The 17,276-nt window shown below is 48.2% G+C and overlaps 2 protein-coding genes across 5 annotated transcripts in view; both read right to left on the bottom strand.

Moving 5' to 3' along the window:
• Window positions 1-577: 577 nt before the first annotated feature.
• DLX1 (distal-less homeobox 1) lies at window positions 578-4,005 on the bottom strand. 2 transcript variants are annotated; one of them, XM_039555168.1, is made up of 4 exons: window positions 3,339-4,005; window positions 2,630-2,829; window positions 2,007-2,267; window positions 578-1,801 (listed from the first exon to the last, which is right to left on the bottom strand). In XM_039555168.1, the coding sequence occupies exons 1-3, from the start codon at window positions 3,649-3,651 to the stop codon at window positions 2,013-2,015; spliced, it is 768 nt and encodes a 255-aa protein (XP_039411102.1). In that variant the 5' UTR covers window positions 3,652-4,005; the 3' UTR covers window positions 578-1,801; window positions 2,007-2,012. The 2 variants fall into 2 exon arrangements, with proteins under 2 accessions (XP_039411102.1, XP_039411101.1); XM_039555167.1 differs by having other exon boundaries at window positions 578-2,267; window positions 3,339-4,004.
• Window positions 4,006-5,139: 1,134 nt separating this feature from the next.
• Window positions 5,140-17,276, bottom strand: part of METAP1D (methionyl aminopeptidase type 1D, mitochondrial) — a 47,371-nt gene continuing 35,234 nt past the window's right edge. For all 3 annotated transcript variants that reach the window (XM_039555166.1, XM_010406780.4, XM_010406779.3), the window contains exons 7-10: window positions 9,563-9,660; window positions 8,876-8,923; window positions 7,915-7,993; window positions 5,140-7,779 (exon numbers count right to left, since the gene is read on the bottom strand). In XM_039555166.1, coding sequence (XP_039411100.1) covers window positions 7,701-7,779; window positions 7,915-7,993; window positions 8,876-8,923; window positions 9,563-9,660 — 304 coding nt within the window. In that variant the 3' untranslated portion in view covers window positions 5,140-7,700. The remainder of the gene's footprint in view (window positions 7,780-7,914; window positions 7,994-8,875; window positions 8,924-9,562; window positions 9,661-17,276) is intronic.

Here is a 17,276-nt window from a genome sequence, read left to right as displayed (position 1 = left end):
ACTGGGGAGTGGTGCGTATCTCGGGGTGAGCGAGCATGGCCCCCGCGGGGCTGCACAGATCCCCCGCGGAACCTGCGCGCAGAGATGCGCACGGCCAGCCGGCCGAGCCCAGCCTCTCCCGGCTCCCTCAGCTCTGTAGAGCTTTACCCACTCCAGCAATAGCCACGGGTTGTGCCCGGCGCTGCGCCACGCCGGGGAGCGGGCACGGCTCAGTCTGGGGCTGGGATGACGGCGGCGGCAGAGGCACAGCTTTGCCTCCCGCGGCTCGGCTGTCGGGACGGCGGCCGCGGCTGTCCCGGCCTGCCCACATCCCCTTCCCGTCCCAGCAGCTGTGCCCGGTTCCCCCCCGGCCCCGAGCGACCCCTCCGCCGAGGGTCCCGCGGCCCGTCGCGGCGGCTGCTGCCGCCTAACTGGGACCGGCCGGGCGCACGGGGGACCGGCCGCCCTACCCGGAGCGCGTCGCTCCTCTCACTCCGTCTCGCCTCCCGGTTACGGCCACAGCCGTCCCACCGCGGAGCGCGGAGCCTGACCCAGACCCCGCTCCTGGCCGCGCTACGAGACAGGGAGCATGCATGTCTCTTTTTCCAAACCATAATTTTACTGTCTCAAAGAAACTTTATAACTTATGTACAAAGATTTGTGTGGGTTTTTTCCATTTCCTCCCCCAGATACAAAGCAATAAGTTAACATTCTCAATATAAAACTAAACTTTGACATATAGAACACTAAACACAGTCGAGCTCAGTTTATCACATTTTTCGAATTTCACAAGTAAAATGTCAAGATCTCAGTACACAAAGCATCATGTTTTACAGCCACACGAAACAGAACGGAAATAATAATAATAATAATAATAATAATAATAATAATAATTAAAAAAAGGCTAAATTTGTGCAACATGTTTACAGAACAATAATAATAATAATTAAGAATAAAATATGTACAGCGAGTAGCTCCTGCACGTCGGTTTGTGCATTTCGACTTCGGGCCGGCTTTGCGCGGGGAGGCCGCGTCGGGACTGCGCGGGTGTGCCAGCCCGTCCGCCCTCCCGGCGGGTCCCCCCCACCGCCCTCCGGGCTCTTGTTCCGTCCTCTGCGCTTTGCTTCACCTCAGCAAAGCGCTGGCAGCTGCTGCGATTCCACTTCAGAGTACCAAACAATGTGCATTTATTTCCTTTGTTAAATACGCGAGAAATGCAAATCATTCGGACCAAAACTCTCCACACCAGCGAAGTATAAAAGTTATTGTAAAAGTTAAAATCGCATCCTTCCCTCGTGGTGATTTATTCGGGGAGAAACGGGGGGGGGAACGGGACGACGGACCGTCTGTGGTTTTGTTTGAACTGTGCGTCCAAGCAGTACACTCAGCAAGCTGAGTTTGTTTTTAGCACTCTCATAGTGGTAATTTAAATCAATAAATAAAGCCCCTGTCTTCCCCTTTTAACAACAACAAAAAATATACAGATGGATACTGAAAGGTACAGAAAACGTCGCGGGAAAGAAGCTCTGGTAAATTGTACAGCTTCCTTCCCTCTTGCAATTGAAGAGACCGTCAGATCGGGGTAGTAAATAAATGACCTACATTTCAACAGACACAGACAGACAGACAGGACAGAGGAGAGGGCTTCCCCGCCCCCCAGACATCTTTTTCTGATTGTCCCACAAAGCCGCGGCCGGCGCTCGCTCTGCTCCCAGGCTGTTGTGCGGTGCTCGGGGCCGCTCCGTCAGCTGTCAGCGGTGGGAACCGGCCCGCATCACATCTGTGCTCTCCTGCACCGAGCTACCGTGCAGCGTCCTAATGGCTGGATGGGCAAGAGACCTCCTGTTTGTTTGTTTGCTTGGGCTTCTTTTGTGTTTTTTTTTTTTTTAACTCTTTCTCTCTCTCTTCCCCCCTCTTTTTTTTTTTTTTCCTTTCCTTTTATTTGACTTAATTTCTTTTTTTTTTCCCCCCGTAATAATTTTAATTCTTTTTGGGACCGGTAGTGCTTGCGTTAGGGGAAAACGTACATATAATCACATCAGTTGCGGCTGCTGCATAGCTTCTTGGTGGGCCGAAGGATACCACGACGTGTAGCTGGGGATGTAGGTGCCCGGGGTCCCCGACGAGGCCTTACCGGAGGAGGAGGTGGTATTCCACACTGGAGGCACGGGTGGCGAGCTGCCCGAGAGAGCCCTGCCGTTGGTCAAGGCGCTGCTCTCCAGGGCAGCCCCTCCTTGCTTCATCAGCTTCTTGAATTTGGAGCGCTTGTTCTGAAACCAAATCTTCACCTGCAAAGGGGAACGGGGCAGGGCTCAGCATCCCTCGGAACGGTCCGACATCCCCCCATCCCTCCCAGGGCACGAAGGACTCCCGCACCCGGCGGCCCCCCAGCTTCTCTCCCTTATCCCCCCCGCGATTTCTGTGTTATTTTGTGATGCCAAGCCACCCATCAGGAAATCCCTGGGCCCACTCCAGCGGGTTCTGCGGGGGCTTCCACAGCACCGGGAGTGCCCCGCGGGCAGGACGAGTGTCACCCCGGGCCCCGTTGCCCGCGGCTGTGACCCCTGTGCATTACGCGTGTAGTCTCCCACGCCGACGGTGGGGACACGGAGGGGACATGGGAGAGTGGCCGGCTCAGTCGGAGCTGTACCTGGGTCTGGGTGAGTCCCAGAGATGCTGCGAGCTCGGCTCTTTCGGGGAGAGCCAGGTACTGAGTCTGCTGGAACCTCCTGTTCAAAGCCTGGAGCTGCAAACTGGAGTAAATAGTCCTGGGTTTGCGGATTTTTTTTCCTTTCCCATTAAATCGAACTTCCCCTCCTTCTACCACAGTGCTTTTCTCCGATTCGGCCCCTACAAACAAACGATGCAGAATAAATAATAATAATAGCAGCAATAGCAATAATAGCTGTAACAGTAATAGCAGCAGCAGCAGTAGTAACAATAACAACAGCAACATCAACAATAACAATAATGAGAAGGAAGAAAAGTGAAGCTCGAGTAACGCTAACAAAGGCTCCGGGCGATTATGGCAGCCCAGGCTTCTTCCCAGAGAAAGTTTGCTATTTTTACAGGCTGCAGTTTAGGTTTAATTACCCTTAATTGCATACATTGTTTATAGCGCTACGCAATAAATAATTACGAAGACTAATACGTGCACATCTGGGTTGGTTTCTTTTCCAGCCAAGCATTGTGTGCTCTGTGTATTGGTCCTCTGTGATCCTCAGCCTCTCTTGACTAATATTTTGTAATTTAATTTAATTTTTTACCCCCATAGATTTTTTTTTTAATACAACACCCTCCCTCCCGCCTTGCCTTCCCTCCTCCCCTCCCCCCCCCTCCCCAAAGCCGAGTGCACCTACCTGTCTCCTCTAACCGGGTCTGAGTCAGGCTGGAGCTGTTGGGGTAGGACTGCACTGAACTGATGTAGGGGTTGGTCGAGTGGCTGCTGACCGAGTTCACATAGGGGTAGCCCAGCGGTCGGGAGAAGGACGAAGCTGTGCTGTACGAGCTGTCAGGCTGAGAGTGGCCCGCGGAGTGTAAACAGTGCATGGAATAGTGTCCGTGGGACATGGGAGAAGGAGACATTTGCTGGCTGGGCGGCCCAAACTCCATAAAGACAGCCTTCCCTGAGACGGGGCTATTTAGACTCTCTGGCATAGTAGTCATGGTCATTTCTTGTCGCTTGGTCTGTGTGTGTGTTCTCTCTTCAGCTTGCCTTTTTGGGGTCTGTTGTGTTTCTCAGGACAGGAAAGAACCCAATTTAAGCGAAACAGGGTTTTTCACTTTCCATTCATAAGAAAATGGAGTTTGTCTCTTTGAAAAGTCTAAGCATGATGCTGTAGATCTACACAAACTCGCCTAAAAGCTTTGACTCAGCCAAGTCTATGAATATTCATGAGACGGCGGAGCTGATTGGTCCGCCGTCTTGCATAATCGCTTTGGATTGGTCCGAGGCGCTCGGGGCTCGCCCGGACCCCGGTGAGCGCGGAGAGCCGGGTTGGCAGCGCCGCGCCTGCCCGAGCGCCGGCGGCGGCCGCACGCCCGCCCGCCCGCTCCCGGCCGGGCACGCCAAGGAGCCGCCCGGAACCCGCTCCCATCGCGGGCCGCCCGCTCCCGCCGCCGGCCACCGAGGGCTCCGAGCCGGAGCTCGGCGGAAGGCAGCGCAACCTCCTCCGCCCTTCTCCGCCCCTCGCCGCGCAGGCGGCGCGGAGGGGACAGCAGCCGCGCTCCGCCGGCGTCGGTGGGCTGCAGGCGTTCTTGCAGCTGCCCGCCCCGCTCCGGCAGACGGCGGCGGGACCCGCGGACAAAGCGAGCGGCCCCCGCCTGCCCGGCCGCGCGCACCCGCGGGCGCGCAGGGGTTCTCAGCTCCGGCCCGCGGGTCCCAGCGCCGCCCGCACCTCCAGATCGCGCTGCCCGGCTATTGCCGTTATTGTTTTAAAGGGAGAAAAGCAATCCAACCAAACAAAATCGCCCTGAAAGGCCCCAACGGCGCATTTGAGCTTAAAATGAAAACTTCCGCGTGCGTGAGCGGTAAATGAGGTGGGACTTAGGAGATCCTCCCCAGAAAGCCCGCGATGAATCCCAAATTACTTTGCTAGATAATTAGAAAGTGTTGATAATTATTTCTTTCATAATTCTGCGGTGTGACTGTAACAGGAAAATGATCTTGTGAAAGTTCACACGTGCAGATGTATTAGTTACTGATTCATTTGATTAAATGCTAGTCTCAAGTGCTCTGATCCACAGCTGAAGGCGGCCCCATTAGCATAACACTGATGTTTAATTTTCATACGCATAATTAGCCATATATTTAACACTAATAGCAACATGCAGCCTTCCAGCATTAAACAGCCTGGGATTTGATCTGGCCTGGGCTGAACTTTCCCGGTTACACCTAGGCTGTCTAGGGTGCGCAGTTATCATGGTACTACATCTGTGTAATCAAGCACATTTTGGCAAAGGGAGAACACCAATAAAAGTGAACATTCAAAACAAATCGCAGCGTTGATGTCGTTAGAGGTATTAGCGCCGGCAGTGGGGCTGGGGCACCCCCGGCAGAGCCCGCACGGTGCTCAGGCTCCTTCGGGCAGCGACGGCCCTTGAAGCAGCCGGCCCCTGACTGTGCAAAGCTGGCACAACCGAGCCCCTCTGGTCCGGGTCTTTTTTTTTTTTTTTCTTCCCCTCTTTCATTAGTGGCTCTGTCGGTTTTAATTGCCCGTTTCCTAACGCCTCTTTTGCTTCCTTTTCCCCTCTTTTTTCTTTCTTTTTTTTCTTCTCAGTGTTTTGGGGGTTTTTTGCTTTGCTCGCAATGTGCAAAGTTCATTCTCACAAACTCTCCGAGGCTTGGCGCGGAAGGGGCAGTGGCGGTGTTTCCGCACGCACGCGGTCTCCCCCGGCAGCCAGCTCTGCTCTCCTAGCCATGGAAGTGACCATCCAAGGCGGGTCAGCGAGCTTGACCGGGTAGGGAACAGGGCGCCCCGGCAGCTCCGGCACCTTTGCCGGCCCCAGCCTGACAGCTGCAGAGAGGGGAGGCCGCTCCCCGTCCGCCGGGGCTGCCGTCTTCTCCGATCGGCCGGACACAGGCAGTCCCGGGGCGAACCACAGTCCCTCCAACCCCGCCAAAACCCCGCGGACCGGTCGGTGAGGCTCTGCTCGCACCCGTCCTCCGGAGCAGGGCCACCACCCCTCCGTGCATTGCTGGCCCCGTCAGCGCGGCTTCGGCGGGCGCAGAGGGGCCGCGGCCACGGGACGTCGTGACCACGCGGGAGCGATTGCCACGTCGGGGCTTTCATCAGGCTGGCCCAGCAAGACCTTCTGCATGACGGGCTTGTGCGAGGCGCTGGCTGCCCCGAACAGCCGAGACACCTCTTCAGTCTCGTTCGTAATTAGGATTACAAAGATGCACTATCAATGCCTCCGTCTGGCCGCCAGCGCTCCGCAGCGGCCGGTAAAACACGCAGTCCCACCAGAGTTACCGGCGGGATTTCGGAACGCAGCGATTACCAGGAGCTGCCGGCAGTCCCCCTGCGACGGGCTGCGGGGGATTCCCTGCTCCCGGCTGCTCCGTTCCCGCCTCATCCCACGCCGCGGTAAGAGCGGGACAGGAAGCAGAGGGGCAGACGATGGTGAGAAACTTGACACCTGAGGTGCCATTCAGGGTCTCCCGACGTGGCCAAAACCCACGGGAGGCACCTCTGGTGTGCCTCCGGGACGTGCGGGACACCCAGCTGCCCCCAGTACCCTGGGCAGGTACTGGGGGCAGCGCGGCTGGGCGATGGAATGTAATGGAACAAAATACATGCCCCTCCAGGCAATGCCGACTGTCCTTCGCACTGTTTAATCTCTGCGCATTTGTAAACTTGGCTGCACCGTTTGTTTTGCAGGTTTTATGGCCTTCCAAGTTCCTCTCGGGGAGGATGAAGCTGAGTGGCTGCCCCGCGGTGTTAGCCGTATCCAGGGAGGGGGATCCCTGCTTTTTGAAAAGATGCTGTTAGAAACTATTAGAGCTGAGAGCTCACTGTACTTGAGTGAAAGCAAACAGCAGAGTAAAGCTGTAAGAAAGCAGCTTACTTTTGTCCAGGTCTACTGAGGGAGCCAGTACTGAGCCACTCTGGTTGCCTGAACCAGATTCAGGATTGCGTTGCCCTCAGCACGCAACCCCATCTGCCTGAAATGAGGGACAAGTAATTTGTACCAAACTGCACCGCTGTTGCCATGGGCCTGGGGAACTTCTGGAAGTCCTTTAATTATCTCCAAGGCTACCCCACGTTTCACAGGACCAGGTCCTGCTCTGGTGGCCTCCAAATACCAATGCCAGACCTGTTTGGCTCGACAGGGTGGTCGGCAACTGGCTAAATTGCAAATCAACCCCGGCACCCCTGACAGGCCAGGGACAGGACTGCAGAGAGCACAGGGCTGAGTGAGACCCAGAGCTCATGAGGTCCTTCGGTTCTAAACTCCGTGCAGGAGTCGGGGCTCATCCCCTGGACTGCAAACTTCTCTGCCTCCATATAATGCTTAAACTCTGGCAGAGTGCCTCTCCCTTAACTAACATGGGCACCACAGAGCAGTGATTACCCCAAACCGGCTAATTCTTCAAGCAGGGCAATTATTGATCCCCGGAGAGGCATGCTTTGCATCTCATTTTTAATCACTTTTTGTGCTGTGTAAAAAGAGGCAAGAAGGGGGGGATTGCTGCTGGGAATGATGCTGGGAAGAGTCTGCTGCCTCTGCCTGACACTCTCGGGAAACTTTTTTCCATCCTAGTAGGAGTTACAATCTGGGAAACAGCACTGTGTTAATCGCAATGAAGACAAATTGACTCCATACCTCAGCTATAAAGGGAAAATGCTATGTTTCTCTGTCCTCTCAGCTGCTTAAAGACGTATCATCTGATATCTATTTGTCCCACATAGGATTTGGAAGAGAGAGGAGCCGCTTTCTGTCCCTAACCCCAAATAACCCAAACCCTTTGCCACTTGCAGATGCTCCTTGGCTGCTTCAAGGGTCACAAAAAAGCTAAGGACTTTTATTAAATACTCACCAGGTAACACAGAGAAAGAACTATGTCCAGAGCCAACCCCTTAAATTGCTTTTTCTGTCCCCTGGATTGACTTATGCAGCACCCATTCCCCATAGAAATTACAGAAATCTCTTCTCTGTCCCGAGTGAAACTTGAAATCCCAGAAGTACAGCAAGTCCCTCCACTCCTTGCTCCATCTTTAGGCTTCCTCCATCAGTTTAGTGAGGATTTCTGCTCCCTCGGAGGTAATCACAATGGTATGTTCAAATTGTGCCGATCTGAAATTCACATTTAGCAGTTATTAGGGGGCAAACATATCCACCATGCCTGAAAACTCATTTGTTTGGGTTTTTTTGGGCTGTCAGTGATGACTTCCATGTCTTAAGAAATACCAAAAAACCAAAATCAGGCACCTTTTATTGTCTACAGAAATTGCAGTCCATTTATCCTCCAGAATCTTAAACTTGGGGGATCCTTCCATTATTATTGGCTCTGCAGCAAGAAAAACAAAAATATATTCTAAAGTTAGTTGCACTCCTGTGTGGATTGTGAAACAACCAAGAAAGGGAGGGTGTCCCAGCAGGTAGCTCCCCTTCCACACAGGTCCCATCTCCCTGGGCTGGCACTCTCTTGCCACATTAAAATGTGAACTAAAAAGGAAGACAAAATAGCAAGGTAGGAAGTTGCCCATTCCTCTTTTGTAAAAGCAGGGAATTTTAATCAAGCTTTAATTAAGACCCCGTGGATAATAACCAAAGCACCAACCACATTTATAAACAACAGATAGTTTTAAATATTTGAATTTTTAAAACAGGCTTAAAATGTTCATTAAATCAGCAAAACAACAATTTTCTTATTTCCCTCTAATTGCCGCGCCATTTAGCCACACAGTGAGAAAGCGGGCTTTCCCCCCAGCAGTCCTCCACGACTGGAAGTGAGCACGATCAGTCTGCGGGGCGAGGCTCCGGCTGTTACCGCCGCCGCAGTCCCCAAACCCAACAGCAGCTCTGGCAGGCAGCGAATGACTAAGTGCCACCAGGCTGCTCGGCTTCGGGGACTCGATCGCATCCTTCTCACCCTCCTCAAATCAAGTGTGCTGGCAGAGTCTCTGCCTTGCCAAAAATATGAGTCAGATACTAGTAAAATTTATAATTAACATTTCATTCTTTCAATCTTGTAATTTGAAAATTATTTCACCCAAATTGTTTCTGATGCATTTTTAAAATGATATTTTAATCTGTTCCCTAAGAGGTCAACCTCACCGACGTCCCCCTGTCTGCACGGCTATTTCTATATCCCAATAAAGAAATGCTACAGATCTGGGCTGCTCCTTGTGTGCTTTTTAACAGAAAACCATAGCAGAGAGTTACAAACCTATTGTGAACGCCATTCCCTCTTCCATTAACAAATCACTGTCATTGGCTACAAAAGAAAAAAAAACCACGCGTTTATGCATCTGTGGTCCTTTTTTTTTTTTTTTTTTTTTTTAAGAGAACGCAACCAGCCCTTTGTTTAAACCCCTTTTTAGTTCGCAGGTACTGTGCACCCGAGCCCTGTTACGAGCCGGAGCACCCTCCGAAAACGATCCCAGCCCGGCCGCAGCGAGACCACCCCGACGGCGGCTCCGTCCAGGCCGGGGGATTTATGTTTCAGCAGAGATCTTTCTTTGCCCCGTGACAAACTTTGCCGGTTCGGGCGCGGGCGGGATGCGGAGGCGCGGGACACGGCGGCTGCCGCCCGGAGCGGGCGGAGGAGGCGGTCCGCGGCGCTCAGCGGCCCCGACAACTCCGTTACCGAGCGACTTGTCCTCAAAAATACCCGCGCGACTCTCAGAAAACGAGGCCGGGGATGCCCTCCAGCTTCCCAGCGATTCAATCCCCCCACCGGCAATCCCCCGCCCCGCCGGACCGGCAGCGTGCGTGGGGTGAGGGTGTGTGTGTGGGGGGCTCTGCTCTCTTTACCGCCCTCCCTCTCCCTCTCCCCGGAGCCCTCTCATCGCCCGGGCGGAGCGGAGCGGAGCGGCGCGGGGGAAGACGGGCGCGGCCGGCGGGGGCCACTTACCATGGTGCCACACCTCGGGGTGCCCGTGAAAGTACGACCCGATGCCGTGGCCGACGAAGAAGGGGCAGACCTGGAAGCCACCTTGCCACGCCACGGAGCTGCGGGGGCAAAGAGGATCTGTCAGGGTGCGTGTCCCGACACCACCCCCGCTACACGGCCCCAGCCCCTGCTACCGCGTTGCTACCGACACTGGGTCACCACTTTGCGACAGTTCCGAAACAGTCATTGAAACGAGCATGGGTGAGCATTGTTAGGTTTCAGAGTTAACATGCCTGCCAGTAGAGGCTGGTAGCTCCCGTGCCAGCCCTGCTGGCTAAGTAAAACGGCAGTGCGTTGTCTCCCTGCTTGATGGAGGGCAGCCTTTTCCACAAGCACACTGGGAACTCATTTTAAGATGGCACAGCTAAAGTTGCCAAGTTGGGCAGCCAAGGCCCCAGCACACCATCAAACTGCAGCCTCTACCGAGTTCTCTGCAAGTGCAGAGCCTGTGCTGGGCTGCATACCCAGGGGCCTGCACTGGGTTTCCTGCAGGAGAAGAGGCTCCTGCTGCCAACAGGGAGAGTTAAGACCCCTACTACTTCACTTTCATAATACTTCAAACATTTAGTATAAAAATGAATTGAAAGTCCAGCAACTACGTTCATGCTAAATAACAATATATTTCTAATGAGCCTATCGACACAGAGGCAAAACCAAATCATAACAATTACAGCGTTTCAGTTCTGCCTGCGAGATCTGCCCTACCTTTCATAGCCTGCCTCAGGGAGAAGCATCTCAGAATTGCCTGCAGGACCATGGCTGGGCACTGATCCCTATCCATGCTAGGAAAGCAAATTCCTATTCCAGTTCCCCAAAACTGGAGGACCTGGAGATCCATGGGGTATCCTCTGTCTGCTGGCCCACCCCATGTCTGCAGGCTTCACTTTCAGGCTCTCCCTGTACTCAAACAGTGGCGGAGGCAGTGGTGGACAGAGTGATTTGAGGCAGCTCAGCCAGGAGGCCTACCCATATCCAAACCAGAAGAGTGCAGAGATTCAGGAAGATCTGGAGATAGATTAGAAGTGACAAGAAAGTTACCCTTGTCCCTGCATATCATCCCCACTCCATTTCTAAAATCAAACAGGAGCAAGACAGGAAGGCATTTAGCCTGAAGATATTTTGCCGGTAACATTAAAAACTTCATTTGCTTATTTTGAATGAAGGTAGGCACTGAAGAACTTCAGGTTTTTCTGTATTTACATCTTAGAAAATGCTCTCTCACAGTTTCACTACAGGTGGGAAACAGAAAAAGTTAAGAAACTCAACTAAAGGTAATGCTGTTGCAGAAATTAAAGCCTGTTAAACCCCATGGGCTAGCTTTTATCCGGGTGCAAAGTGGCCTCAGCTGGCTGTACAAAGTAATCCCCTTTGCACACCAGGCTGCACAGACTCTGCAGTGCTGGCTCCAGTGCCCACGGGTCATCATCCCAGAATTTAATGCCACTCAATTGAGGGACATGCTGCTCCACCACAGTGAAATGGCAATGAGAGAGAAGAGTTGGTTAATAAGGCTGCAGTGTTCAGACCTTAGAGCATGTTTTAACAGGATTTGTATATTACCTTTTACCTACCCATTGCTCATAACATTTCTTCATTAATTTTGGAGAAGAATGGAAATTTCAGGTTTAGCTACCCCCAAACTCCAAAGTACTGGCAAAAATGATTACCGACAAAGCTAGAAATTGGGGCTTCATTTGTTTGCACTCGAAGTCTGGGCTTTATAAATCATTTATATATACATAATCTTTATACATCAATTATTTTGAAAAAAATCATGAAGGATTATGCAATGAGAAGTCCTACTAGAAATAGAAAATACTTTCTCCCCTGCCTTTCTATCATGTTCCCCATATCTGGATCAGAGACTGGGCCTGCTTATGATGCTATGATGCTGCTGAAGGCCAAGCAAGAAGTACAGGGATGGCGATGAGTTAGAAAGCCAGATTCCTCAGAAACATACACAAAATCCAAGATCTCCAGTGACCAAGCCCAGAGCAATGCAGATGATGATTCCCATACAAGTGAAGTGATTCTCTGAAGAGAGACTGGGAGAAGCCATCAATGCAACATGTGATAAGGTTTTTTTTCACCTTCTTCTGCCAGTCTTTTTGCAAAATCATAAACAATCACACTAACTGTTCAGCTTTGCTGATGTCCTTAGATGGCACCCCTGACCACTGACAGAGCATGGCCATTTTTTGTATTACTACAGGATTTTTTCTTCCAGAAAAATCCATGTTCTGTAGCAAGACAAATAGTTTTTCTCTGTGCAGCTATTCTGAGCACCATGGCTACATCCTTTCCAGTGAGCAGGGGAAGCTCCATCCTCAGCATTCAGCTACTGCCAAGGAGGATGGCAGTAGCAGCAGGAGCTGCATGCTGGGCACCAGGCGCGCAAGCACCAGGGCACGCAGAAGGCAGTGTTACAACAGTATCCTGTCCTCGTGCAGTCAAAGAAATGGTTCATATGCATTTCAATGGTGAATTCTACCACTTTCTTGCCAAACAGCTTGAAAACAACTCTCTTTGCATCAGTACTACAGTGGTTACTGTCTGTGATCAAAATAGGGGATCCTGGAGGAGATCCTGGAGCTCACAGGGCTTTGACATCTACACTGACAGACACCGTGCCCCTCCTTCTTCCGTCTTGTCTACATACACAGCCTTGGTATTCTTTACGTAAAATGTAACATGGTCAACAGACCTGAAGTGACACACAGAAGAACTGTGGAGAAAATAAGCTGCAGGTATGAAACTCAGCCACTCTCAATCTGGTTTCAGTATTTGCATGTGTTTCAGAAGGTCTTATGAGGCATTTCTCTCCACAACTACTAGCTTTACTCTGGAGTATTTAATAAATCCTAGTGAACTCTTACATCCTTGTGGAGTTACAGTAGAACACCCAATTTTCATAAAAAAACAAAGGTGCTAATCCTAGCTACAACTTGCAAAGGTAATCCTGTAAATGTACATGTTGGCTGTAACTTTGAAACAGCTCTGAGAAGGGTGAATTGAACTATTGGTCTTGGTTAGCCTCTCCAATCTGCAGGATTCCCAGGCTGTGGAATCTGATTAAAAAATCAAGATGCCAGGGAGTGGAGCATTTTTGCACACATTTATCATTTGTTGCTGACAACAGCTCAACATTTTGGTCTCACTGTCTCACTGCCCAGCTCAGGACCCGTCAGCTTTCCCACAAGACAACCTTACAAGACTGCAGCCCCAGCTTCATCAGATGCTTCTTGCAGACAGGCAGCATAAGCTTAGACAGCTGGAGGAGCCCTGACTGCAAGTGGTAAAGCAGTGAAGACAGGAGGCAGAGGTTGGCATGGCTGAGCTGGGCCGCCCAGAATCTGCTGTGGGAAAGGATGTACCAGTCTGCCAGTTCCCCTTGTCCATGGGGCACAGCCCAGCAAATGATTTCCAGAGCAAACACTGGGGCAGCAGAGGCACACCTCACAAGACAGCATCAAGAGAAAAAGAAAGGGTTCTTCAGAATAATCATTGTTAAAAATACCCATTGACAAAATTTATCATCACACATAGTAATCTTTGTTGCATATTTGGGCAGAGGTGAATTGGGCAGGATTAAAAGCATAATTATTTAGTGAGCCCAGTACTTGATTTTATTTTTTGCTGCCATGTGTTCCGTCCCAGTGGCTGCAGTGTCAAGAGTAGCCGCAGTGCTGCTTTGCTTTTGCTGATGGCAAAGCCAGGCCGAGTGCCTGGCATTGGGATGGATCAGCAGTGATGCAGCTGGTAAAGGAACATCACTGAGGGCCAAGCTATCCTCCTGAAGCCATTCAGAGCCTGTCATATGGTGGTATCATGCTTCAGAGAGTGGAGACAGGAGAGATGGGTGTCAGTTGCCATCTGAGCATCCTCTTCCCATGTTGCCAGACAACAGCTAATTCTCTGAAAGGAGGGATAAGTGTGGAGACATGCACTGCTGTCCTGACAGCAGCCTAACAGGGAAATTGCCACAAAGCAGGAACAGGCAGGACTGACTCTCCAGAAAGCTTTCCCTGATACTCAAGCTTTCCCTGAAAGGAGCTCTTGGGTGATAAATCCCTCCTGTTAAGAAGCTGAAAAGCAGGTTGAAAAAATTTCGTTAGGGGGCTGTCCTGTGCAGATACCCTCTAGGAGCACCTAGAGGAGCATTTTCTTTTCTTTTTACCAGATTTTGCCACTTTTTCCTCAAGGTAGGTGTGGTCTAATATTCTTAGCACTCGCTGAAGAAAAAAAAGTGAAACAATCCCATTTTCAGGATTGATAGCAACTACTTCTCTGAGCTCTGTGGTGGCACAAGGGAAGAAAGAATTTAACTGATTCAACAAGATGGCATAGACTGCTCTGCTACCAAGGATGAGCATCCTGGTGAACTGATTCTCAGCCAGGGATGCTTCTCCCACAGTGCCAGCTTCTCTTACCAGGGATGAAACTTTATCAAAAACAGTCCTGCAGAGCAGCAGGACATGAATGGCTGAAGCTGTTAAACAAATCTGTCTTAACACTTCTTGGCAGTGAACATACTTGAGAAACACTGAAAGTGATAACAGCCCCACGATAATTTATGTAGGGAGTTTTTGTTTTTCTTTTTTTTTAAATTAAATTAGAAGTAATCATGTCTGTCTTAGATATATTATTAGCAAAATGGCCACTGAATGGCATACTTGTTTTTTGTTGGTTTTTTTTTTAAGTATTGAAACCAGCATCAGCCTAAACTATACTTATCTGTGATAAAAATATCTACTTTGAATAGCACCATAATATTTAATTTGAGAAATTACAAAATTCTACAGGGAAAATATTCAAGTATTTTTTTATGAAATAGTAATCCTAGACTGAGGGAATGCACAAGTTCAGGGATTCTCTATAATGACAATAAATGTTGAGGTATAATTAGTAATATTTTTGAAAGCCAACAATTGTTTTTTGAAAGAAAGGTACGTTTTAGTTTCAAACTGGAACACAAATTACTGTATTTTTCTTACAATAGTGCTGAACTTTTATTTGAGGTTCTCTGTTTCTGAAAGCAGACATGATGGATTGAAATAAAAGATAATTTATTGCAATGCTTACTTTCAAGTGCAGAGAGAAGCAGTGTAATTGTAATTTACAGTAGCTGTCAAGGAAAATCTATCACAGATGACATTAAAATGACTTATTTTGCCTGAGCCACTTATTGTTTAAATGTGCATAATCTGATAGAAACAGATTTTTTTAAAAAATCTGCTTTATATTGTTCTAAATTAATATCAAAACATATACTTATGAGTTAAACATTTTAAACCATTTATTAATACTTTCATCGCTACGATTTTTTTTTGTAGGAGTTGAAATTTGGTTTATTTAACAACATCACATTTAAGTTTTTTAGCTCTCTACACTCACAACACGTTCATGCACCTAGACTCACTGTCTAAAAAGCAGATTCCAAACTAGATTTATTTTTGTCTGAAAATGTCAGAAATGGTAGAAGAAAATGGACCATAGGGCCCAATTCCATTTACACTGCAACTGACCAATAGTTTTGATATGCCCTTCAATAGAAAGGGGTTAGCAAAGACCCAAATTTTCCTAAGGAAGGTAACTCCCGAATCCATGCAATCTTTTATTTGCAACTTGTAGCTGATGGGAGAATGAACTGCTGTCAATGAAATACTCAGTGTCAGCTATTGAGCTTCCATAACAAAGACTATGTTAGAATATTGACTGCAAACTTACCCCAAGATATAATTTTTCTGAAACCTACTGTGGAAAGGAAATATTCTGATTATTTGTGCCTAAGATACATTCTGCATATGACTTGAGCACCTTTCTAAAAAAGCTGATGAAAGAAACCTGGACACATTTCCATTCTGATGGACCTAAATGTTTTCAGCTTGTAGGTGCTTGTTCTCAGGCATTTATGATATCTAACTCTTGTGAAACTTCAGATTTTGATGTATATATGTATGTATTACATGTCTGTCTGCAAGCAAATGTCAAATGACAAATAACCTGAAACACAGCTTCACCAAGCCATGGTGATCTTTCAGCAGAGGCAGTGTTAAAGTAGTTCTAAACAAATCAGCACATTTAAATTGTCAACACGATAAAATCTTGAGAAATAAAGTTAACGACCTGCTATTTCATATGCAGTTTCGAACAGCTACTAGCTTCAATTAATCTGCTTTGCAAAGGGGACACTGACTATATATTTACATTTTGCAAGTAAACTGACCTCTGTACCAACACAGCAAAAATCCAATGTCACATTCAACTCCGTTCTTTTTCTTCTTCTTCCTTTTTTTTTTTTTTTTTAAAACAGCTAGGATTAATGTAGTGAATCTGTAATGAAATGCATTATCCTGCATGGAGATTTATCAGATTTTCCAACTGAATGCCATGCTTTGCTAGCACTAGCTGGAGTTCACCTGCATGTTGGTGTGGCGTGTGGCTCTTTTTTGTAAAGAGTTAAGTTGAACACAAAAAAAGGGAACAAAGGTCAGCACCCAGCCGCCACTTGAATGTGAGATTTTTCTTTTTATTCCCCTTGATGTATACTAGGCTCTGTGTTATTAGTCTTAATGATGGAAAATTGTAGTGTTGATACAAATCTTTTTTTCAAAGTAGTAGGCGGGAGCTCCATTTGTTAGTAAGTTTTTTTGTGACTAAAAGCCATGGACAGTACATTTATGTAGCAGTAAAAGGCCTAGATGCTCTTTCCATAGCAGAGCTAATTATTCCTACTGTGACCTTACTGATCTACCCTGTTCCTAGTACATCTCATCTGCACGCCTGTTCCTCTGTGTAGATGGTGTCAGAGAATATGAAAAACCCTATAATGAAACCATTTTCATGATGGAGAAAGGCTACTGGAGTTGCACTTGCTACAAAGAGGCTCAATTATATGAGTAATTGTGATAATTTTCTACATTCATAGCCTTCAATGGGGAAAAAAGAATGAGAGCCACAAAAGAAAATTACTTTAACAAGAAAGTACAGAGAGTAAAAATGGAAGAAGAGACAAAAAGGGGGAAAAAATAACCAGAAAAAAAAGTTTAAAAAATAGATCTGGAGGGAGGAATAGCAAGACAGGGAGAACAACAGAAATGCTCAAAAAGCCTATGTGCAGCTGTGTTGCACAATTAAATTGAATTTTTTTTCTGCAGTTGATGAATGTGACTACTGCAAATGTGCCTCTGTAGTTAGCTATCATTTGTTGTTCCGTGACAGGAAAAGGATAATTACCTCTCAGAGAGAATCAAAGGCTGACATGCCCTTTAGACACAGCCATGAATGCAGAGCTCGATAGAATGCTTGAATAAGAATCCAGTGTTCTGTGCCCTCTTCTACTCAAGAATAAATTTTGTTAAAATGCAAGAGCACCACCAGTAAATTTGTTGAACCCTAGGTGTTCAAAAATATGAGGTGCATCTATCGACTCATCCCATTTGCAAAAATAAAACTACATTTTGAATTCACTTCTATTATATTCATGGACAGTAAGATAGTGAGATATGCATTAAATTTCTTTTCCCAGTAGGGGTCTGATTCAACATTTCCTATGAAAGAACAGAAAGACACTATCCTTTTTCTCCAGGCTAGTTAGCCTATAATTTAAAACTGTCAAAAACACAATTTTATACAAAGTCTTCAATAAAAGCTTCTCAGATATAACCCAGAGACG

The sequence above is a fragment of the Corvus cornix genome, chromosome 7 (genome assembly GCF_000738735.6).
Source record: "Corvus cornix cornix isolate S_Up_H32 chromosome 7, ASM73873v5, whole genome shotgun sequence".
NCBI lineage: Eukaryota > Metazoa > Chordata > Aves > Passeriformes > Corvidae > Corvus > Corvus cornix.
Note: the sequence above shows the minus strand (reverse complement) of the source record. Positions and strands in the feature narration are given on the sequence as shown.